The sequence below is a fragment of the Opisthocomus hoazin genome, chromosome 7 (assembly GCF_030867145.1).
Source record: "Opisthocomus hoazin isolate bOpiHoa1 chromosome 7, bOpiHoa1.hap1, whole genome shotgun sequence".
NCBI classification, from domain to species: domain Eukaryota; kingdom Metazoa; phylum Chordata; class Aves; order Opisthocomiformes; family Opisthocomidae; genus Opisthocomus; species Opisthocomus hoazin.
Genome location: NC_134420.1, coordinates 21,607,942 through 21,634,378, shown reverse-complemented (window position 1 = coordinate 21,634,378; position 26,437 = coordinate 21,607,942). Strand labels below are relative to the sequence as shown.

The following is a 26,437-nucleotide window of genomic DNA, read 5'->3' as shown; positions in this document are numbered from 1 at the left end:
ATCCCCTAATTGTTCCTGTCTCCTTAAGACAATAAAACACTGTCCAAGTTGCATTTTCATTGATTTATTTCTACAGTGACTGTAATTTCATCATTATTTTTCCTTCAGAACAAGAGACTAAAACTAAAACCACAAATTAAGAAGAAACAGGAGCAAGGAAAACAAAATTTCTATTGAGACTCCTCTCAACTGGGTTTGAAAGTTAATCATCTTCCTTTTAAGTGTCCTACCAAAAAAAATGGGCTATGTCTGGAACAACATACCTATTGCAACTTGATGCAATGTTTCTGACGTGTTTCTCAGAAGTTACATCTGTGTAACTGTGATGCTGGGATACTGCCCACTAAGATGAAGGCTAATTGTGACTGCAAAATAATTTTGCACTTAAGCAATGCATTTTATGGTCATTCCCTCTCTATGAATTTTAATTATACATCAAAATTTCAATCTGTCTGCATCTGTGAAGATCTAGGGTATTTTTGCATGGGTTTTCTTAGATTCAGGTGTCTCTGGGCCAGATTTTCTAAAGCAATTTAGGACTCTTACTATTGCAGATAGATCTATGGCCATGTTTTAAAAAATGTTAAGCATCTAACATCCATTGGCTCAGATGACATCTTACATTATTTTAAAAAATGACATAGATGTGTCTGAATCACGTAGCATCACCTTAAAAGTTTTCAGTTCATTTTCATCTGAGTGCGTTCTTTGCACAGTGGACACTAAAGCCATGTAATATCTTCCTAAAAGATGCTGTGGGTTCAAAGTTTTATAGGCTTAAGGGGAGACTGGACCAGTATTTGAAAGGGGGGAAGAGAGATCTAGTTGACTGATACAGAATGAATAAACCACATCAGGGTCAGGAAATCCCTGGAACTGAAAATAGTCAGAGGCTAGGATAATGTTCGTGTGAAAGTATATGCTTTGCCTGTTCTTTCTTGTTCCTGTGGGTCCATTTATGATTACTGCTGGAGTCAAATGGATGTTTGGCTGGTTTTTCCTCTTTATACCAAAGATTTCCTTTCCATTTTTTCTCTGCGTTCTTGGGTAGCAACTTTAGCTCTTCAGACACAGTATTTGAAGATTTTTTATTAAAATTTGTTATCTCTGTATGCGAATTCATACTTATGGGTCAACCAACTGTCTTTCCTTAACGTAAAAGTATTTCATTTACTTTTCTGATGTGCAACACCAGCTAGTGGACATAAGAACCTGGATCTGTGTGAAGGTGTATATACATAGGCTTAGGGCTGACATGTTTCAGTCAAAACCTTACGTTGCTCACTTGCGAGTTTCACACAGGTAACAACCTTAGAACAAAAAAGATTTTCAGCTGCACCCTTATAGCTAAATTCTGACACATAACCATCAACACATTGTCATCATAATTTCAGGGTATCAGAATAAACACAGTCATAAAAGGAAATACTGTTGAAGAATTGCTGAAGGACACAGGGTATTTAGATATCACTTTCTAGAACTCAGTAGCACTTTGGTAACTTCAAAGTAGCAAGGACTGCATTCACTTACAAATTTTCAAAACTCTCCTTGGAGCTCTTCCATTATTGGCTTGATATGTAATAGCAAAGATGAGATTTTTTTCTGCTCTTGTGTACATTAAATGTTCTGCATTTAGGAGACCTCAGCAGTTTGCAGTAAAGCTAAGCTTGCAGTAGGCTTTCAGTTATTTCATGGACTCAACATATACAGACAAAAGTCCATGTAAGAAGAACAGCTTGCATGAGAATGAATACTAATCTGATACGTGAAGACAATACAGTAAATGTATTTGTAAGGCAACGCTCACACACACTCTTTCACATTTATTTCCCTATGCAAAAAAATAAAGATTTTTACTAACTCCAGTACTCAGTATTGCTTTAGGTATCAATTCAGAATGGATATGCATGGCAAAATCATTACCTAGTTCACCAATTAATCTTCTAATTCTCAAAGTATCATTTAACCATTTCCTAGCTGTCAGTCAAGAAATTTAAAAAAGTATCATATATCTTGCATTCATGAACAACAGAAAACAAACTCTTTCAGAACTGCAATGAAAAACAGCATGTAAGTCTTCTTTAAAAAAAAAAATACACACCTCTCAGAGGCTGTTAAGGAACATCACAGCAACCGAGTCTATAAATGTGATCATTTTGGATAGTAGCTGCCGTCCCAGCCCTGACACTGGCGATGCCAGCTGGCCTATAGGCTATGAATTTGACCAGTGAAGAGCAGCGTTCTCCTTTTACAGATCATGCTGCAGGTGAGTGGGCCTACTGCAAGGAACGCTTCTCTCCTTTGCGAAGATTATTTCATTAAAACAAGTTAAACAACATCCATTTTCATTACTTAAATCTTCAGTTTTCCCTCACTTCCAAACTTAAACTTTGTATTAGTTTCTATATTTAATGCATTCAAGCATTGTACACAGCCATAGAGGTCATAATGTAAAATTCTTATAGCAGATTCAGCTGATGCACAATTAACACCTATAGTTTGTCACAGGTGATTTGCTGCTTATCACCATAGCCCTTTTCAGTAGTTGTAACTATAATTCAGAAAAGTGTTTCTCTCTGTTAGCATAGCACACATGGAAGGGAACAGGAAGAGGCAAAGTAAGAGAAGAGACTTCTCTATCTATGAAGTTCACTAAACTTTAGGAATGCGCGGAGACCGACCATGGTTTTTCCAGGTCAGCAGACAGAGAATTCTGACGAGGGCCCACTCATAGCCAGTTCTTAGCACCAAGTGTTGATATTTGTCTGATAGTGGGATATGTTACCTGAGAATATGCAGAGAGACCCAAAGTGCCTTTGTCAATCACTGTTCTCTTGAAAAGTGGCAAACCATAATCTCACAGGCGAAAGTATTTCTCTTTAGAAATATTCTGACATTTCAGAAGTGGGCACCCTCATTTCTGGCTGAAGTCTGAGACACCCAAAATTACACTGTAAGGCCTTCGGGAGGTGAAGAAAACAACAACAACAAAATAGAGAAAAGGGTTAATAAATTTACGAATATACCCTGAAGCAGGAACCGTCTATTCACTACAGCCCCTAAAAGAAAACCCACAGTCATCCTATGACTGTTGCAGAATCTGAACAATACACAGGCAAATGGATCCTGGCGCCAGAGTAAAGCAGCAAAGGTAAAAAGAAGTTATTTCAGTTACAAGTTAAAAGGAACTCTATGATTCTTAATAAATCTGAAATTACAAACCACAGAACAGTTATGATCATTTCATTTTCTTTACCTTCCTTAGTAAACCTCTGTTTGTATTCCTTTGATGTTACCAATCACAACTTGAAGTCTCTGTAAGCTTTCACACATTTAGCAAAACTTAAGTTATACAAACCTACATAAAATGTCTGTACCCACTACACTGACTTCTGAAATGCTGTAACTTCAGGACACCATCTGCATTTTAACAGTAGATTTTGTTTTAGTAGCTGTATTCCAGCTTCCAGAGAGGACTGCAGTTGTCTGGCAAGCAGTTACATCAATGATCAAATCCCATAACTAAACTTCAAAGTATGGTGAACCTTGTCTATAAATAATTTTGTGATCTTAGAGGTTAGAACTGTGACCTTATTTCAACAGGATACATTAGGGGCATATATCTATCTGCAATATTTCCAAGTCAAAACAAATGCATAAGATGTATCTTCACATATAGTAGTATGTTTAAAAATGTTGGAAATGTCAACCACTTACATACTTTCATATTATCCCTAATTAATACAAATTGCATTTAATTTCACATTTAGTAAAACATATTGCTGCCCAAAATAAGGACTATAATTTTTATCAGCAATTATTATTACTGATGTATCAACACAATTATTTAAATTCAATGTATATAGAGAGGCAGAATCCATGCAAGCATTTACAGTTTTTGTTCCCTCTGTGCTTCTTCCCTAATTTTTGTGGCTTGGAGCTCCTCCAGATGCTGTCTCTGACTTTGTGGTTTTGTATTTGAGATCCCATCTCCTGATTCATAGCATTTCTTGATTGACAAACAGATTCAGATACAAAAACAGTTACCTGTATATAATCTGCATCTGACAGCTGCACTGCTAAGTTTTCCATTTGTGGTGAATATACTGTTTCAGATTTTACCCATTTCTTGGGTCTCTGAGTCACTGTGTTTACTGAACTATTCAATAACTGGTGACATATGTGATCTCCACACTGCAAGCTGCACAGATTCAGACGATTTTCCTTTTTTCCCCTCCCCCTTCATAAGCTAAATTATTTAAAAAACAACATGGGGTTTTGTATTTCTAAACTGATGTGCCTCCTAATTGAATGCAGAACACTTTCAAACTATTTTCCATTAGAGGCCCACTTTTTTCTGATATTAATGCACAGTATAATACCTTCATTGGTAGATTAAAATTGTTTGAGTAGAAGTAAAACCTATTATTACATGTTTTTTTAGTGGTTATGTCTTGTATAATGTAGGATGAATTATGTAAAACATACCGAAGAGGATACTCTACAAGCTGTTACTGCAAGTAACAATCACAGTTTCAGTGATAGACTGGGACTTAGCATCTTAAAATTCCTGTGGAAATCAAGTGCATTTTAAGTATTGGGTTTGATTATTTAATCAGACAACTTGCATTTTGCCCTGGTTAATTTGGAAGGCTGATAATATTTTACTTATAAAATAATTGTGCACCTGTTGTGATGGAAACCTATTCAAACAAATCTTAATAGACATGAGGATTCATTCCGAACATGAGTATGTTAGTCTATCATTACTGCTATCCATGGGGCAACAAATTTTAAACAGCTATTGAGCAGGTCTCAGCTTAATCTTGCATAACTGTTAAAGAACATTCATGACAATGTAACTAATGTTAAACTTTGTTAATTCATATTGATACAGACCAAGGTAAACATTAGGATTTGTGGGTCAAACTAACTGTAATTTAAAGAAAAAAGGGTAAGAAAATACATGTATATAATAACAGGATTTCAGTGTGACAGCTAAGGACAAAGAACCACTTCTGATCAAGCTGCCTGGGTATAAATCTATTAATCTTATTAACTCAGGGGATAATACCTACGAGTAACTCATGGAATCAGGGCAGGCTATGTCCTGAATAGATTTCTATTTCTGTTTCTTCTGTTCAAACAAATTTCCTGTGGAAACTGCTCCAATACAGCTTTCTCAATTTGCTTTAAAATTTGCATATTCATATTAATTGATGAGATATCATTTTGTTAGTGTTTTTGAAAATGTTCTTTATTGGCAAATCATGCCAGCATTAAAAAAATATTGGAAGGAGTGGAAATGATAAAATATTTACTTTAATCCAAAATAAATATTTGGGGGAGAGGTAGAAGGGAGACAGTGAACTGAGATGAATTCACTCACCAAGTAAGAGGGCTGTATCATGAATGACCTGATTTGAGCAAGGGGATCCTGATTAGCCCGAAATCACTTTAATGTTGGCAGGAGGAGGTGAAAACAAGGAAAATGAGCAGTTTAGCTACATCTGCCCTTTAGCAGAAAACTGTCAGATGTCATTGGTCAGATCTGAAGTGAGGTGACACAGAGAAATCAAGACCTCTTGAAAAAAATACGAATAGTTAACCTCTTCCAAAGGGTCAACTTGTTTAGAGAGGACAAGGACAACCCTTCTCATATTTCTTCTTCTATTCCTCATTGAGCTTAGGCTTTTGTGGCTGCGTCAGGTTGCACATTAGGTTCTTGCTATTGTCAGTTGCATGTGAGTTTCCCAAATGTGCTCGTACTTAATTTTTCCTTCATACTTATGCTATGTCCCTTAAATTTTACAGACGATGTTTCTGAGCCACTTCTGGCTCCAAAGTTTATAAAGTTCCCAGTAAGGTATTTTTACTTACTCCTAAGAAAAAAAAAAATTACATCTTTGACATCATCAGGATGCTTTCATTACCACACATCAAGTCCCCACTACTAGACAGACTCCCTATTCAGACAGCAAGATTAAAACCAACTGAGGTGAAAAGGATTGCCACAAAGCTTTTCATTAATCAGTGCCAAAGTTTGTTGTTGCTCAGAATAGGGATGTTTTGTGCAAAAGATTTCTTTCCAAATTAGCTGAGGAGAAGGGTGAAAAGAGTGACCAAAGTGCAGAACAGCTTTCCTGTAAGGAATAAATACATATATTTTTACTTTCTAACCTGGAGAAAAGACAACTGGATGCAGTGTAACAGAGAAGATGATCGGGGAATAGCCATTCCATGTCCGTTATCATACAAGATCTAGGGGACACCTACAAGGTACTAGGTTGAAATATGCAGCATATTGTTAACTGCTGAGCTTATCCCCACAGACTTTCCAGCTATTACAGGGTTCAAAACCGATTGGACATGTCCATAAATGATAATTCTATGAAGGGCAATTAAACCTGAATGTACCACCTCTGAATCAAGAAGTACATTAATCATATATTGTGGGGAATTGGAAGGGTACATTGAGGAAATGTTACTGGATGTTTGCCCTTTCCTTACACCCTTCCCCAGGTTGCTCAGTATCCATACAGACAGAACACTACAGGATAGTATGTTCTTTATATCTGACACTTAAATCAAAGCTTTCCTTAATATGAAACTCTTTTAACAAAACACTGATAAAGTACATCTACAGGTTTCCATAGGATCCAAATCAATCAGAAAATTTCAGTCCTTTCAGTACTGTGCCTATACACATCTTTCTAGATAAATGCTTACACTCATTAATTTCTTAATTTTGCTTCATATATCTACAGCAGAAAAAAGACAAAAGCACCGAAACGTGATGAAAGACAAGAAATTGAGCTTTCACTCATGTTTTAGCAGTGCAGACTCCTACATACACACTAGCTTTTTCATATGAAGTTGTATATTTGTCTTCAGTAGTTTCATTTTGCTAAAGATGAGTAACTTCATTGGTGACTAATCTGGGACTTGAGTCAAAAGGAAATTTGTTGCTGACATCCACTGTCAGAAGAGAAGGCCTTAAGATCCAAGTAGCGATAGACTTCTTCAACATAGAAGCTTTTCAACTACAGTTCAAGTTTTTGTATTTGTTAAAGAAAATAACCTCCCTGGCAGTGTTCAAGGCCAGGTTAGATGGGGCTTTGAGCCACCTGGTCTAGTGGAAGGTGTCCCTGCCTATGGCAGGAGGGTTGGAACTGGGCGATCTTTAAGGCCTCCTCCAACCCAAACCATTCTATGACATAATGAAAATTAAAAATATATATATACAACACCAAAACAACCTACCAACAGAAGAAAATGGAAAATTTTTGAAGAATAAGTGAAGAAAACCCACTTGTAATTTTTGGTTTATATTCAACCCTTTTTCTGCTAAAAAATTAAATGGCATTTGAAAATAAACACATTTTAATACCATACATTTTTTTGTTACTATTTGTACAAATGAAGAATGGATCAAATTCCAGAAGGCTGTCTTTTCTAACATGCCAAATAAATGTATTGCTGTTTGAAGTTCCTTACTATTAGCATCATTATCCTTCTTATTCCTCTTTCTTATGATTCAGTTGATGCTATTTCTGAGTACACTATTTGGGACACAGTTCCACAGACCACAGCATATAAGTGAGCTGTCCCATTGATTTCAGCGTAGTACAGAGTTCATATACTTAGCCCTGAATTGTTAAGCTTAGAAACATACAGTGATAAGGTAAAAAATACATAGATATAGCTGTTTGAAGTAAGTAACAAATTCATTGTGTGCCTGGAAATACACTTCATGCATCCTGGCTGATATTACTTATAAAATGTATTCAACAATATGGAGAACTTGATTTATGTGAAAGGTTGATTACAATGTAATTTATAGTTGTGGAGTTTTAAGAACTAGAAATGGTAGTAGTCAACAATTTTTAACATTTGAAGCAGCCATGATCGTCATAGGTGCCACTGAAATATGACCCTCTGACCAAAAGACCAGAGCAACAAAAATGTTTACTACTTTTTTTTTTTTGTGCTAAGAACAGCTTCAATCCTACCAAGACTTACATGTATGTAATTTAAATAATAGCACTATGTACAGTGAGCAATCCATTCATTTCCACAGAGCTACCCTCTGTCTCTACAGTTCAGGGTATGTCTATTTAAATCCAGACCTGGAAAAAAGTATTTCATACCAAAAAAAGTCAGGATGACATAAGACTATACAATTTAATTTAGTTCACTCTACTGATTAGTCTAATTATATCGGTATCTTAATCATAACAAATAGATACAATAAGGCATGGTAAGTTTAGCCAAAATATTTTTAATTTGGAAACCATTACCTTCTTCAAGCAAATCAGACTAAAGGGTATGCTAACATTAACTGTTGAAAGTGCTTATGAAATCTTCAGTCATTCAAATATCAAGGTACCACTTAATTTAGAAGATCAGCTTAGACCTGGAAATGTAGATTTGTAGCACATTACACAAAATGCCAATGACTTGAGAAATGGCAAAAAAAACATCTCTCTGATTTGGAGAGCTACAACGTGAAGCTAAACATATCACTTCACTGGATCATGGTAATAATACATTATGAGCAACCTTTATAGCCTGTGGTATATTTCTAATCAGGACCAATTTCTTAAGGATTTGGGTGTAGGTGTTCTGGGTCGCATTGTTTCGTTATGTTTTGTTGGATGCTTTCATTGGTTTCACTAATTGGAACCAGTTGATCCTTTTTCCTGCTTATTGATTTTTTAAATCCTAGTAGTTAACAATGATTCTAATGTATCATAACACTTTAGACCTTAATCATATAGTGGGGGTTTTGCTTGTAGCTTTTGTTTGAGTTTTAATTAAGAAGACCTTGTGTCTCAAAGCCTAAGCTAGGTTTTTAATTGCTAGTATGTATATCACACAGACTTCAAAAGAAATAAAATATGTTTATAACAGAGAGCACAAAGGAGAGCTTTGAAATGTCTATAGCCATACAAAGTGACATAATTAAAAACCTCTGAGTGTTTCCGTGATATAAGACTTACACATATATTTATTTATACATATTTATAAGGCAGACCGTAATATACTCTTAGAATTCATGAGAAAGAAATTTCAGCAATTATACTGAGAAATAATTACTGCAATTCCAGACTACAGTATTGGTCAGGGCTACAGGAAAACGTCAGATTTGTTTTCCTGAAAATGGTCTTCACATTTGATATAGTGCGTCAAGAAACACCCGAAAGCTTATCTGCGAAGACAAACTTTATAAAATGGAAGCAAAAATAGCATTTTCAAATGTTTTGTAAATCATGCATATTTTAAGAAAAAAATTTAATTCACTGTAAAAACACAGACACCATAACTTTCTCAAGGATTCATTCATGCAGAACTCTCTCCAAGACTATTCCAGAAATGGATAGTGTTAAATTACTAGATTCAAACAGTTGTGCCTCACTGTTCTCTGCCAGTCATTAATGCACACACAAAAAAATGCTCCTAGAAAACACCTCTTTCCATCTCTCCTGTGTTCTGATACCAGGGACAAATACTATTTTGTATATACAAATATACCATTCTGTTTATAGTATCTTACAAGGAAACTCTCAAGTGGGTAAGTTGCTTTTTTTTAACTAAATTCAACATTTTCTCGGAAACAGGAACACTTCCTCCCACCTATACAAATATTTTGAGGACCTTAAATGTGTACAGTTTCATGCTCTTTTTAACAAAGTAGCAAATATAAAAGGGGAAGGAATAAGCACTGGAAACACAACGCAAATAGCCTTCTGTATTGGATAAAGCCATGGACACCAATCACTATCCTTCCCAAAATAGAGTATACTGTACAAAGACGGCATGTGACATTCAAGTCACAATGCCTATAAATATAGATAGTTCCAGTTGTAAACACCACCAATGGAAGCCAGATAACTAACCTGCAGCACAGTAGCCGGTGACCCACGAGTCGCTCTTCTGTAAGACTGCTAGACCAATTCTGCCCCTTTCACGATAACATCATTGCTTAAGTTACTTAAAGACTGACCTTTCTTATTTGATCTTCAAAGAACCTGCGCACTGAGAAAGACCATTGCGGGCTATTTCAGTAGGACAACTGCCTGATGCATGCAAGACTACGCTATTCCAAAGATTTATATTTGGAACAGAAACAGAAAACTTAAAACAGACTCTGTATAGTGATAAATGATGCTACTCTGCCTAGCTGTGGCTGCTGAAGAAAAACTAGATAACTAAGCAACAGCAGTACTGCAGCGAGGGAGGGTGAGGACAGAACTCTGTGCACGCAAATATTTGGAAATTTAGAAAAGAGTCCTGCACCACTTTGCTTATTCAAATACACAATAACAAAAATTCGAATGAAAAGTATTTCCTGATCCGGATTTTTATACAAAAAAAACCCCAAAAACTGCAAAAGCTGGACATCAGCCTGACAAACTGCCTGTATACCTTAAATAAATGTATTTCCATGCACACACTGGCAAATAGCATGCAATCAAATGATTTGCATGGGCAGCTGTGGGTTTTTTCCAGGTGAGCAGGTCATTTAATTCAGCTCAACTGCTTCACAGACCTTTGAAAATTTGACCTATGTGTTTCATTTATAAACATATCAAATGAACAAGCAGACTTATTTAACCACTGGAATTTGGCTACAAAGCATTCTGCCAAATGCTCCTCTGAGTTTCATGCAACCTCCCTGAAGTCAATGGCTTGTTTGGCTGGAATTCAAGGAAGAATCTGGACCATTATCAATAACTGAAATCCTAATAAAGAAACTCAGAAAAAGCAGTTTTACAAATGAAGCACACTATGCAACAGTAATTGTGAACAGGAACAATCCCACTTAGAGAAAAAATAAATTATTCACTGTTTGTTACTTTTGCATTGGCTTCTATTGTTTGAATTAATAGATACAGTTTATAATTATATCTTGATTAACACTATTGTGTTCTAAATATAGAAGGTAAAGCAAGAAAATACCATTTTTATTTGTTTCTCTCAGCCAATTATCTTTTCTTCTCATCTATGTGCTTCCCAAACATGAATAGAAACAGTTTGTGTCAGCGGTACAATTTTTTTCTGCTTTCAGCCTTTTTTCTGGCACTGATTCTTAGTGAACTGCCTTCCCACAACCAAGATGCTAGTCTTTCACTGAAAGGGGGAGGGTTGGAGCCGTGCAGACACAGAGGAAGAGTATGTGCTCAGGTTATCCTTAGAAAGAACAACGCCTTCTCTCTAAAATAAACAACTCCCAGTAACAGTCAGTGCAAAGAGCAGTCCCTCACAGGACCACACCTCACTTTCTTATAATCAAGATTTTTTTCCCTAATGACCTCATTTATTTATTTTTACTGCATTGCTTCATGTCTTCAAGTTAGGCTCTCAGTAATACGAGCAGAAAGTCTGCACGAAAGCCAAAAATATCAGCCAGTTAAATAACTTGATTTAGAATCTAATGGAAATTAAGGAAACAGGTATTTGACCTCCCAAAGATGACACATTTTCAAAAGCAGTTTTTTCAGACCTCAGCATGCCCTGCCAGTTACCTAACTGGAAATTCATTTGGCACTATGAAAATTAACTTCATGATTTGGAAATCTACCACCTTGAACACTGAAAAGATTTTTTTTTCTTTTTAAAGTATACTTCTTTAGCAATTAGAAATTCTTTGGTTCCCCTACTTTGCTTTATATTTCCTTCTTGCAATCTGGTTTTCATGCTGCCATGTGCTAGATTGTTGGGTTGTTGGGTTTTTTTATCTTTCTGAGATGATTCAAGGCACACAAATGCTAATATGAGTTAACATGAGGCTATATTAGCTATATATGGTGATTTAATCAGCTAGAACGTAACCTGCCTGGAGACTGGCTAGGCCACTGGCTTGGGAGCCCAACGGAAGAGAGTCCTACTTCAGACCTGCCACTACTCCTGCGATGTAACTCTGCACATTGGTTTCTTCTTCTATAAAATGACACTGTCTTTGTCAAGAGGTTTGAGTACTGTAAGTGTTAAGCACGACAAAACAGCAACTATCATTTATCTTCCATGTTACGTATGCTTTATTGTATTTTTGCCTGTTCATGACAAATGCTAAATTCAGTAGTAAAGACTGAGTATTGTGTCTTGCTGGAAGTCAACTTGCTGTGGAGAGGCATGCTGCAGACATTAAGACCACTTAAGGACAGGTTTCTAGGGATGAGATACAGGAAGTAAGTTGTGGAAACTAACTGAATGACTGTTAACAAATACATCTGCTGAGCCTCATCAGGTCATCTTTTTTACACAGCCAATAGGCTATATCTCCAGAAAAGGTAGTTGAATGAGTTGATAATTCTTCCAAATCTGAGTTAGAATGCTTTGTACGTAGATGAGAAATGGGTTAGGAGCAAGAACTCTACCCATTCACTCTGCAGTGAATATAAATACTAAGAAAATAGAAGGAACAACATAAATCCAGTAAACCAAACGTTTTTGAATAAATGAAAGCTCATGAGAAAGCTTTTTGTGCCATATAAAAGAATAACGAACATTATTCTGCATTGCTAGACATCCCACCTCTTTTAATTTTGAATCACTAATAGCATTCAAGTAGTTTCTATTTAAAGACTAAGTAGCTATATTGTGTGATTAATGGACAAACTAGCATTCAATGTTTTCCACACTATTAAGAGACAATATGGCTTTAAATAGAATGTGATTTCACAACATAATTTTGTTGGATTTTATTACAGTCAATTTTAACGTGTTCCTGTAAAACTGCATACTATATTTCTGCCACTGACATTACTACAGGATTTCTTACCTGCCTAATACATACGCATTCTCATAATTCTACCCAAAAAATCCAACAGGAGAATCCAGCATATTTTGGTCCTGAATCAGCTGAAGGAATCAATTACAACTTACTTACTAAAAAAGACCAACCTTTCACCTATTTATGTAATAAAAAAATTGATCTATCTTAAGTTTCACTGTTGGAAATGCACACCCTAAGCATCAATTTTCATCAAATAGGTTGTGGGGCTTTTTTCACACCAGTAAAGATTTATTAATATGATGCATATGATTCTTTGTTTCCACATATTTGTAGTTGTTATTTAATAAATTATATAACTGAAGAGAAATAAATCACAGGTATCTTGTGCACTCCTCAAACATGCCTTATGACCCCTTCTCGCAGCACAAAAATACACCTTTTGAATTTGTTGCTTAATCAATAACACTGAATTTCTTCTCACTCAGGAAATCCAGGGAAGAATTGATGGTTGGGGAAAAACACTTCAATTTTTCTACGTAGTACTTAACTGTCAAGAGAATTCCAATTCTAGGTTGCTGGTTCAACAAATCTTGGAAATACTGGAAAGTACTGTCCATATATGCAATAAAACTTGCACTGATTTCAGTAGGTCCTGAATTTCATCCAGAGCTGCTCTTTCTCCGTAGGAAGAGCACAATTATGAAAAAAGTGGGTTTTTCCAATTTTTTATCAAAGAATTAGAACAGTAATCACACAATTACCCGCTTTTATAATCTGAAAGCCGTTTCTACATATGCTTCATGCAACTGGGAAGAAACAGTACCAAGTACTAGTAACTCCATGTTTTCAAGATGCTTCTTCCTCTGGTTACAGAGATATGTAACTAATGTCAATGAACTAATGTAACTAACCTGGTGTTTGTGATAAGATCCTTGATACCGCCTGTAACTGATTGTGACTTATTCTAATTTATTTAGTAGACGTGTTCTTCACCGCAAAGATACACATTAAAAAACAGGGTCAGTTGATTCTAAAGAGGAAAGCACCCTTTAGTTACAACTATTATTTCTATTAATTTTTTCTGAACTTTAAAAAAATCCTTAATACCCTTTTAAAAATATATGCAAATATCTAAATTTGATCTAGTAATATACCTTTAATTTCTCCAAGGAGATCACTTGTGTTTAATTTTTCCATCTTCTCCTTCCAGTCTTTAGAAAGTAGCTTTTCCATGCAGGATGAATCTATTTAAAAAAAAAAAAAAAAAAGAAAGAAAAAGGAAAAAAAAAGAGGAAGTATTAAATATATTCTCGTACATTAGGAAAACGAGTGCCACCTTCATTTTAAAACTGTTCTCTCTGTTCTAGCTGGACCATAGTTTCAAAGCGAAATGAACTTGTAGGCAAACAGAGTTCTCGTTTAACTGCATTTTAAATCCAAAGTAATTCCACCGAGGTTAATGGAGTTACTATGGATGTAACTAGGGTCTAATTGAAAGAAAAACTTCGTTCAGGATTTATGCATGCTAACTGCCAATTTACATGCATAGATTGCCAATGTATATACAAATACTGTCTTTTTCATTTCAGAATGATTGTACACTCGAAATTATACATAAGATTTAGAAGCTTTTTTTGGAAATTTGGCACACTGACATCTGAAACCCATTTTTATACCCATGTCAATGCAAAAGTTATTCATATAATGTCTCCATGGAATTCATAAAAGCACTCTACATATTGGATGTTCACAGTATCAGAAATTTTCTCAGTACACTATAAACAACATGCAATGATTAGAAGATACACTTTCATAATCTGAAGTTCAGAATACATTTCAGATCTTTGCCCGAATCTGGAAGGACTTCTATGGGCAAAACTGTCACTGAAGTCATTACACTTAGGAGAAAGTAGAAAATTTGCCTTAGTAAGTTTCATATAATTAGTCCCCAATTTGACTGGAAAAAATGATGTTGAGCATAACAGATTTCAATAAAAAGGTTTTTTCAGTCCCTAAATTAAACTAATTGGCTCCGAAGTGTAAGTTATACAAAACATTTCAGACAACTTACAAAAGGTTGTTTTTAAGATGAGAATTCTTATTGTTGATGTTGTAACCCAGAGCTTTATGGCGTTAAGAACCACAATTCAGAATTACAAACAATCATCAAGAAAACTTAACACACAATTGAACACTTATTTTCCCTTCCCAGTTAGTAATAACAGACTCTCCATTAAACATTGTGCATTTACTTTCATTGGTAGACAGACTCATCAACAATGTCTACGCTAAACTCCTTGGAAACCTTAGGCCCAGTTTAGCAAAATATCAAAAACATTATTCAAAAGCAACTCTATTCCTAAAACGAATCTTTTCAACAAGCCTTCATTAGAAGACCACATATCAGTCTGGTTGGTGCTGAGCACAGTTTTTCTTATTGCATACACTGGGAATAGCCATACAACTAAGCCTGTTAGCAACTCTCATAGCAAGCTGCCATTTGCATTAAAAGGAGATCAGTTTACACAATGCTCTCTAAATAACTCATAGTGTTCCAAATTTTGACAACATTTACACCGATACCACTGCAGTCACTTGAGAACTAACACTGGGGTGTACGAAAAGGCAGAATTCAGCCCAGCACATCTTCTGCTAAATTACTGGCAGATTGAGGCCAAATCATGGCTCAAATTCTCATGTCAGCAGTCCCAGAGTGAGAAGCACTCACGCAAGTGAAAACAAAAGCAAAAAGCCCAGATTAAGAATGGCAACACAGATCGCATCAATGCAATGGGTAACAGTTTGTTCCACCTCAGAGGATTCTAAAAATACTCAGAGGGAGAAGAAGCATTCAAAGTGGTCACAAAAGGAGGAGTTAAAGATTTAGGGAGAAGTTTAAGAAAGAAAAAGGTCATAAAAGCACTCACATTTTAGGGTGCAAGTAGCTTCAGCCTAAAAATTCACATTAGCATCACTCATTTGAAACAAACAAACAAACAAACCCCCAAAACCAGTTGAAAGCAAACCAAACTGTAACTACCAGAAGATCAAAGATCAGGTTTTAATTGCAACACATTTTCACTGTGCAAGCCTCCATGGAAAGACAACACAGCTCGTAAATGTTTTTGAAGTAATATTTCAGTAGAAAAGCTAATTTATTTACTAATTATATCTTTCTCTGAAAGAGACAAAATTAAGGATTTGTAAGTTGCAATAGGCAGTGTTAAAATACTTGTTATATAATAACAATTTACTTTTAACAATAGCAGGCACTTATTACTTTTATGAGTTCTGGCCTGATAATAGAAGAATCAAGAAATAACCATCAATTATCAATAGAACATTATAATTTGTCCTTTTTTGTGATATCATCATCAGTTTAAAAAGATGTTTCTGTATTTCTCCCCTGCCAAAATTTCAGACCCCTCATCCCTGAAAAAAAAAGAGCTTTAGAGTTTTATTTTGAGGTTTGCTATAGGTTGTGTATACTACTGCTTCTTAACTACAATATTTTCCTCAACTAATACAAAGATGGAAAAACATCTAAATTTTATAAAAAGAAACAATTATAATATCACAAGAGTTGATAAAATACTTTCCTCAAAAGCACTTGCTTCATTTCCTCTCTTACTGTTCTTAAGCACACCCATATTTATCTCTAGTGTTTTTATACTACATAAGGGCAAAAAATAAATTTCTAAAGACAGACTGAGAAAGAACTGGAATGGAAAAGAGGTCTATCGAGGTGCCTTCTTTTTGATATAATCACATTGTTAGTTACAATTTCTATCTTTATAAATGTCTGAAAAATTCCTTAAGAAAGATGTCTTTCAACACCCTATCTCATTCTAACTCTGTGTTACAGATCTGACCACACAATTTATAGCTACTGTATTTTGTTATTGAGAAGATTACAAAAACACACAATGAGCCCTTTAATAAACTTTTTATAATATTGTAGAAATAGCTCTTCTGAAATTCCTGTAAATTTTCAATTAGCAGGCTTAATCCACACATTTTTTAGAATTTAAAATAATGGTATATATTAAAGCTCTCTGGAGGTCTTCCACATTCGACAAGAAACTAAACATAAAGGCTTATACTTGAAAGGCATATCTTCCTTCGAGTTCTGTACTCTGTGTTCACAAACACACATTTTAAAAAGGTTTGTGAATCACAAAAGGGATTTTTTCTTCTTTCTGTACTGAAAATTAATTTTTACATAAATATAAAACCTACAAAGATATCTTCTGACATCAGTATGTCTTCATCCATATTGACTCATTTTCTGATTTGATTCATTACAGAAACAAAACATTGACTTGGAATCCAGCACTGAACATTGCAGAAGCCTGAATTCACATCTGCACTGCATCACTCTCCCTGCACCAAGGCTCTGCTTCAGCACCATTCCAAAACCTTGTGGATCCCGACATTTTCAAAATTCAGGGTTATTCTTGTTGAAGACAATTATAAAAGAAGCAAAGAAAGAAATTAGCATTTATACATTTTTAGCTCTTCTCACTGATTTTATAAACCACAGTTGGGCTTATGCCACAAAGTAGCATATTTTATACTGACACGTGTAAGATCAAACTCGTGAAGTTGCACTGGAGCAATTTATTATATTAACAACACACAGATTCTCATAATTTATATTCTTCTCTTGTGAACTAGGAAAAATTTTCTTTCAAGGACAGCAAACAGGTTAAGTATAATTAGACTGAGATGACTAAATGAAATCATTGAGTATTATTTAATATCACGGTTTATTACATACTTTGTTAGCAATTTTAATTGTAGACTAAAGGAGTTTAAAGCACTGTGAGAATCTTGTTATACATGACAGTTTTGCAAAGGCGAATGAGAAGAGGATGTTAAAAGATAAATAAGCAGGGGAAAAAAAAAGGCGGAGGAAAAAAAGCCTAGGTGTTAGGTGAAAAGGATCTTTCCACAATGACAAAGCATCGATGAAAAGAATTAACATTTGTCCACTGGGTAATCAATCAGTCATGGAATGGATGGAATCCAGCTCTTTGTTGCACGATCGGTGATGAAGAACGAGTGTGTTAGCTATCACAGCCAAGCTCTCAAGCTCTTCTGACTGAATGAAAGTCATCTTGTTCCTATCAAGAATAGCTTTTACCTCGTCTCCCTTATTCTTCCCTTTTTTTTTCTTTTTTTTCAATTTCACTTTTACAGTCTTCAACAAGTTACCAACCCCAGCTATAGTTTACATGAATACCGCATGACCTTACAGTGGCCTGCACCTATCCTCATTGATTTGGGGGGGGTTGTTCCTTTTTTTTTTTCCTTTTAATTCACTGAAGTGGCCCTCCTATTACTTTCTTTGAAATACAGACATGAAAAAAAAAAGCATTCATGCCATGTATGTGTTTTTGTTTTTACGGTAAAGTCATACATAAAAGAAAGCCTAAATGTGAGAGTGCAGCAGCAAAACTTCAAAGCACTGACTGTCAGACATTATTATTTCAAATCAGCTTTGACTTTTTGAGACTTAATAAAACACTATAGCACAGACTGGCATATTTATAACACCTATACCAGTGATCAACTGAACTGTCTTATTCTTGCTACTGTGCCCTGCCTTGTTATTTCTTTTATAATAAGCTTACCTCAAAACATGTTGTAACAATACTGCAAACTGATAATTATTAATGATATGAGTTCTAAAACATGACTTGTTTTGCATACAATTCTTTTGAATACATACATTACTTTGTGACAGAAGACAAAAGCACATTGATTTATTAATAATGATTGCAAATGCACAGCAAGTTCATAAACAATACAGAAATATAATTCTATCAAAGGTATATGTGACATATATCTACATGCACCTGAACTGTTACATCTCAAGGAAGGCGGCACTGGGAAAAACAGGGTAGAGAAGAGAAATCAGGCATACTGCAAGCGAAACTGTTCCAAAACATGATCAGATCCTTAGTAGGAGGTGGAGGATCAAAAACTTTTATGCATTTTAGAAGCACAATACTACAGAATTTGTGCTCTCTTTGTCTCTATTTCAGAACTATAGTCTATAGTTATACCCCATTACAATTTAGTAGATATTGCTAAACATAAAAAGATCATATTTTTGCAAGATTTGGGACTACATAACAATATGCAAGTTCCTCTTTCTCTAATGTTCTATATTTTCTAAGCCACTCTTATTACATGTATTTGCCTTCAGCTCCGCAGGAGAAAAGGTGTCCTTTGGATCAGCCTTTGCCAAATGAGTTCAAATGCCCCATTCAAGTCTACATCATGAGCAAATCAGCACAAGTGGAATCACCCTGTCAGCATCTATGAAATATTTCTCAGAGAAAAAGAGTTGTGTTGGGTTTTTCTTCACTGAAAGAATGTTAAATGAAACTATGAACTTGGGACAGACATTTGTGTGCTTACGAGGCCTACCACACTGGATTGCTACTACAGGAGAAGGGCTGCTTTTTCCCCAAAAACCAAATAAGCTGCAAATAAACATTACGGTGGCTACCATTTGGTTGCTGTGCTCCCTATTGTACATTTGCGCATCTCACCCCACGCATCAAGTGCAAATGTGCTTTTTTCAAGTGGGTGAAGTTAAGGACATAATAACAACACAACCCATCATGCATCTGAAAGAGGAAGGTGTATTTCAATATTCTTCACAGAGTACTAAATCCTCTTCAGAGTAGAAAAATCTAAATAAAATCAGTAGTCTAAAACTATTCCTGAATAAAAGTCAAGCGTAATTTAGATTTGCCATAGTCAGTGTTTGTTACTTACAAATAAACTAACATGCCAGGACTATTGGTGCTATAATTAGATCCATTCATAAAAAATGTGAATTATTCAGATATTTAAGTATATTTTTTTAAATCCAGTGATGAGATTTAATATACCTGTGTTGGGACCTTTTTTTAATTGATCCATCTCTGAGTACACCACAACATCTTTTTTGTGAGTTCACTGCCCATCAGATTTCCTTGAGGTAGAGAACCACCTAGCATAGATCTATGTCATAAAAATATTTCCTAATTTTCATGCTCTGTATTATGTATTTTAAAATTATATGCAAACTCTAACATTTTGGTATCAGAGGTAAGGGCAAAAGGTTAATTTAATTCACTTTAAAAGAACACGGTTTTATAATCTTCTAACAATTGAAAATTAAATTAAGGACTTTACATTTACATTCTTGATTTGAGAAATAAAAACATAATTTAACCATGACTATCAGAAACTTCACTGTCGGATGGTACTATCTATTCTTTTTTAATCCAAGGATGTAAAGTTTGTGTAATGTTACTAAAATAGATTCTTTGTTGCCATAGTTACTTTTTTCCTTCTTTCAAACACAAATTATCCTTTTCTGTTTCAATAAAATTTAAATAAAAGAAAAGGAGACAGCAACAATACAAAACTAATCAAAAATCAGCCTGAAGGCTTAATATCCATAGTTGCAATGTACTGCCACTGTCTCTAGCTCATAAGCAGCTTGGCTTCAATCTTGCTGTCAGTGGAGACGCAGGTCAGGGGAATCTCATCTCATGCTTCTCAATTTCAATACTGTTCTCATACAGTAATTAATTGTCGTGGTCTAACAGAAAATTAAAATATAAGGCATTTCAGACATGTTGTTAGCCAGTGAACTGATTTCTTTGGCCAACTTTTCAATATTTTCTTGATTTAATAAGCTTTCAAAAGCCAAGTTCTTGAAAAACAAAAATATAATCACAACACAAAAATGAGCAACATGACATTTAGAGCAGGAAAACCTGCTAATTCCTTTTGCTGCATTTACTGCGAGTTACAGAAAAAATCACTCCTGAATTCTGTATCTTTCTCCTGCTGTTAAGGAGCCAAGTAATCCTGGCCAGTTGCTTACTCCCTCCTCTCATAGTGACTTGTTTCTATCTCCCTCTTTCTCTGCCTTGGCTATTGAGGCTGTGATGTTTCTGGCACAGACTGCATATCTCACAAGGGTTTTGCTGAACACCTAGCACACTTCTGATCATAAATTAGAACTTGGTCCTGATTCTCAGTGCAACCGGTAGGCAGTACTATAAAACAACAAAAAAAAAAAAAAAAGAAAAACAAAAAAGGGGCAAAGAAGCCTTCCTAAATACAGAATCACAGAATCACAGAATAGTAGGGGTTGGAAGGGACCTCTGTGGGTCATCTAGTCCAACCCCCCTGCCGAAGCAGGGTCACCTACAGCAGGCTGCACAGGACCTTGTCCAGGCGGGTCTTGAATATCTCCAGAGAAGGAGACTCCACAACCTCCCTGGGCAGCCTGTTCCAGTGTTCCGTCACCCTCAGAGGGAAGAAGTTCTTCCTCATGTTCAGACGGAAATACAATTATATGCAAAAGGAAGTCAGCTCACAGTAGATGTTTCTTTGCAAGAGCGATAATGGAAATGCAACTCAGATCTGACTACCTAACATTACAGTTTTGTTTAGGACAGCGAACCAAGTAAATCTGCCAACTGCTGTACATTTTTTCACAGTGACAAGATTTCCACAATATGATAAAATTAGATCTGTAAGAGCTTGGAGAGCTCTCTTAACTTTTAATTAAAACTCTCCAAGCTCACTAAAAATAATTAGGCATTAAAATGTTCTGGTTTTCCTCTGAATTCATTTGCACTACTCAAATGGTCTAGATACTGCATGGAGCAACAGACATTCTAAACAGAAATACTGGAATTTAAGTGAGGGTGATTTCCAGACCTGCTTTCTATGATGTGGCCAGTGGGAAAAACTGTAGACAGTCAGAAGCTTGTACCAATTCTTCCTAAAATGGCTTGTTTCAACAGGAATTCTCCAGTGCAAAGAGCACTTACATTGAGCAGAATGCATTCTGCTCAGTGCTAAACTCTAGATAAAAAAGAATTTGAATTTCATGGAAAGAATAACCAAAGATACAGTTCTGACCTTTATTTTTATTTATTTATTAAAAAGCAGAACCTTTAACCTTGCAAATGTTTTTGTTCTCTTAAAATAACTCATACAATGCTATATGCCACACTATTTTTAGAAAAGCAACAAGAGAAAGCATGCTTTTCCCATACAGCAGGGCACTGATATAAACATCAACACAGATGCTCTGTGAGAGAGCGCTGGACTTCTCAAGCACTTGATCATTAAGGAATGCATCAACTGTTTTAGATAATCTCATGCCAGCTCCACACTCCCCTTTGGGAGTGGCAAATCTTGTCCTGCTCCTAATTTTTCATTTTACTCACTCCTCCATTCTTTTTTATTTTTTTCCCAGAACAGAGGGAAAAAGGCATTGTGTGCCAAGCAATGCGAGACTAGAATCAGTTCCCCAAACAGAGCAAAACTTTCAGACAATTAACCCTCCCCTCTTCTTTCAGATAAATTACTAAGTATAAAATGCAATCTGTTTCCTTTGTTTACTCAATATGAACAATTTGTAAATGACTCAAGGATAAAATTCAGAAAATGTTGTGCTAAATTAGAACCATTATAAACATGCTAATGACTGCTCAACTAAAACATGCAGGATCAGTGTGAAGAAATATATTTAGTTCCTGTGAAATACAGTTGTATTGCCTCAGAACTATTTGGTCACTTAATTGTATATGATTACTTCAGGAAAATGTTAATTTCATGAACACTGCACTAGACGATACACTATGTATGTCAAAAGGAGCTTTCTCAAATGTCAGTGTAATCTCTTGGATGCAAGGTTTTGGCATATTAGTAGAAGAGAAATGTCTTTTAAGTCTGTCGAAACTACATGTACATTTCATTCCTCCACTTAAAGTTTCCCTTCCATTATAAGCTATATTTTACTGGTAGATTGGCTATATTCATTGAAGTACACATCACTCCCTTATTTGCATTACAATGATAGTATCCTGTATATTATATGAAATCACCTATTCCCTAAGTATGTACACCTTTATTTACTTCCCAAGTGAACACATAATACTGGCACGAGAGAGTCTCGGGCTGTACACAAAAGCAATCAGGGACAGTCGGGAAAAGAGGAGCATAATTTGCTTGCAATCCCTGGCCAAAAGATTACATAAACTGATATAATAAAGGAGAATGACACACTTATTTTCTTGTCTTTTACTATGTATCAGCAAAGTAACAAAATCAATCGAATCTGCAATATTTGTTATTTTGCAAAAGAAGAAAATTTTGATAATGGAAGCAGATCTCAAAAAACCTTCTTTATTTTTCTTTGCTTTCACATCTTCACCTCTTTCTGTACTGACCACCTCTAGAAGATCAATTTTTTTTCCTCAGAGTGGAATACAAGAACAGACTGAGCCAATATCCTACGTAGAACTCCTCAGCATAGCTCCATCAAAGTCTACTTAGTCTTAAATAGATTTCAAATTTCTCCCAATATTTGGTCTAATTATTCTTTCTCTTAATCTCATACCTCCATTCCTTGATATAGTGCTTTTGTAACCCTAAACAATTCACTTTCATCTTTGGTATCCACTCCTTTCAAACACTTGTGAGTTGAAGTGACATTCTTCTCAATATTACTCAAACAAAGTACTGAGAATTTAATCTTTAGATATTTCTTTGTTAAACAGCTCTGGAACAAATCATGTATCATATGGACTCTGGACATGTAGCGTCTTTCTTTTACAAATTAATTTCCTGAGTAGCTCAAGAAGTTGCAGATTGCATGTCAGCTTATGTTCAGCTATGTAGTAAACCCACTCACTGTACTCAGCTTATTAAAGACATGGGGGCAGATGTTATTTTCTCTTAACACTGCACAGTTCTCCCAGAGTCTCATACCAAGCTGAAGCAAGCAGAGGATCCCAACTCAGCTCAAGAAATTACTCGTAGCACAAATAGGCATTTATGTCTTCTCCTATCAAGTGCAATGCCAAATCAGTACTGTATCATCTCACAAAGCAGAAATTCCATAAAATGACTATGAAAATATTAGTAAAAGTTTTGAGGACTAAAAATATCTTAAACAAAAGGTAGTAAAAAAACCCAGGTGTGTGTAACCTCCTCCACACCAGGTTAATCTGCAGGGGGGCAGGGAGTGAGGGGACTTCCTGAAAAGCAAGAAAAATCCGATTCTATTAAACTAATTAATGTTCCTCGGAAAATTTGTGACACCAGATGATTTATCAACAAAACACGGATGATTCAAAAGACCTCTATTTTGTTCCCCCAAATCATGTTCTACTCATTACCCTAATAATACAGTAATAAACATCTGTTTAATGATTTGAAGGCTCGTTAATATTGTGTATAAAAATCTTAACTCAGCTCTTACATAAAATATTCTGAAATTAAAACAATTGTATAACAAAAAGAATTTTTCATGAGAAATCCTTAAGCGTTTTTGTATGTAAAAGTATACCACAAAGAAAGCAAAATAATATGCTCTTGATTTGAAATGACTTCAAACGAGGATGCAAAGGAATGAAAACGATAGCTAGAATCTTCTATTTACCATTCCTGAAGGTCTCTATGGCATGTGATGCAGTCTTTTCCAGGACACTAAAATACACTGACAAAATCAGTTTTACAACCTCCTTTATACTAATAAAACTTTGACTTAAACAAACTATCCTATTCTTTATAAATATGAATACAAAACAAGTAAGACTTCCTGAGCTAATTCCAGAAAATTGAGCTTTAAAAGGTATACAAATCTCACAAGCACCAATTTACTTGCCATGGATATCTGTTTCAGGAATAATACCTGGCCTGTTACAAATCTGTGAAAAGATCTAAGAAAATAATGCACTAATATCTTCAAGAAAAATACCTTAACATTTTCATTTCCCTATATACATAGAGCTGAAAATTTGCCATAATTTTTTTTCCTGTATAAGAACATTATTAATTTTGTAAAGTCAAGTACTAGAAAGATATGGAAATGCTAGAATTACATTTGTCCAGAAAATCCTATTTCAGCCTCTGTGTGAATAAACATTATGATACATTCTTTAATTAAAAATAAACCAAACACATTTACAAAAATGTACGCAATTCAGCACATAGGACAAACCCCAGACAAAAGCATAAACTGGAACTGCAGAGTAAAGGAGGCTGTTGCCCATACAACCTTTGACCACATTTCATTGCAAAAGTTCAAAGAAATCAAATGAATGAGGGAGGGAACTGCAGAAGGACAAATGATGGGTCTTGGTTTCATTTTCTGGGAGCTCAATTTAAAAAACTTGGGGTTTTATTTGAGGAATTGCCGAACATTCACAGCTGCAGCTGTGTCAATGTAAAGTCAATATAAAGACTGAGGCTATAATATACATAGCTGCACAAAGTTAGGTCCTCTGGAAAAAAATCAGGGCCTAAACATCTCAAGCTGAACAACCAACAAATCAGTGATGTTTTTAAAGTCACATTCTTAGTCCCACACCTCTGAAGTTGATATACTGACTACCCTTTTTCCCTCTTTGCAAATACTTTGAGAAGGTAAATTGTTTATAGCACATTTACAGAATATGCTGAAGAAAACCCAGCAAATTGTGTACTATTCACATCTTCAGAGCACAGCTTGAATAAGAAGTAATTCATGAACACTAAGACTTCAGATTGACCGATAAGGATAGAACAAGCTACTGGATAGTTTCACATTCACAGAGATTCACCCTGTTAGTGAACTGGATGAATCATAATTCTTTTTGAGGAAAAATATTGTTTAATCATGTAAGAAAAATTATACTTCTCTAGATGGAAACTAAAATTGTTCTCATTATCATAGAATCATAGGAAGTTTTGGGTTGGAAGGGACCCCTAGAGGTCACCTAGTCCAACCCCCCCGCAGCAAGCAGGGACGCTGCTAACTAGATCAGGTTGCTCAGAGCCCTGTCCAACCTGGTCTTGAATGTTTCCAGGGACGGGTCCTCCACTACCTCTCTGGGCAACCCGTTCCAGTGTTCCACCACCCTCATTGTAAAGAATTTCTTCCTTATATCCAGCCTAAACCTACCCTGTTTTAGTTTAAAACCATTACCCCTCGTCCTCTCACTGCTGTCTCTACTAAAAAGATTGTCCCCATCTTTCCTATAGGCTCCCTTTAAGTACTGAAAGGCTGCAATCACGCCTCCCCGCAGCCTTCTCTTCTCCAGGCTGAACAAGCCCAACTCTCTCAGCCTGTCCTCATAGGAGAGGTGCTCCAGCCCTCGGATCATTTTTGTAGCCCTCCTTTGGACCCGCTCCAACAGTTCCATGTCCTTCTTGTGCTGAGGGCTCCAGAGCTGAACGCAGTACTCCAGGTGAGGTCTCACCAGAGCAGAGTAGAGGGGCAGAATCACCTCTCTCGACCTGCTGGCCACACTTCTGATGCAGCCCAGGACACGGTTGGCCCTCTGGGCTGCCAGCGCACATTGCCAGCTCATGTCCAGCCTTTCGTCTATCAGTACCCCCAAGTCCCTCTCAGCAGAGCTGCTCTCGATCCTTTCATCCCCCAGCCTGTATTGATAGCGGGGATTACCCCGACCCAGGTGTAGGACCTTGCACTTGGCCTTGTTGAACCTCATGAGGTTCACACAGGCCCACCTCTCCAGCTTGTCCAGGTCCCTCTGGATGGCATCCCGTCCTTCTGGTGTCTCAACCGTACCACTCAGCTTGGTGTCATCTGCAAACTTGCTGAGGGCACGCTCGATGTCGCTGTCCATGTCATTGATGAATATATTGAACAGCACCAGCCCC

At 35.9% G+C, this 26,437-nt stretch overlaps 1 protein-coding gene across 14 annotated transcripts in view; it reads right to left on the bottom strand.

Annotated features, from left to right (window-relative positions):
* Positions 1-26,437, bottom strand: part of SOX6 (SRY-box transcription factor 6) — a 386,542-nt gene that overhangs the window by 166,436 nt on the left and 193,669 nt on the right. For all 14 annotated transcript variants that reach the window (XM_075427559.1, XM_075427555.1, XM_075427560.1 and 11 more), the window contains one exon: positions 13,894-13,983. In XM_075427559.1, the coding sequence (XP_075283674.1) occupies positions 13,894-13,983 (90 nt within the window). The remainder of the gene's footprint in view (positions 1-13,893; positions 13,984-26,437) is intronic.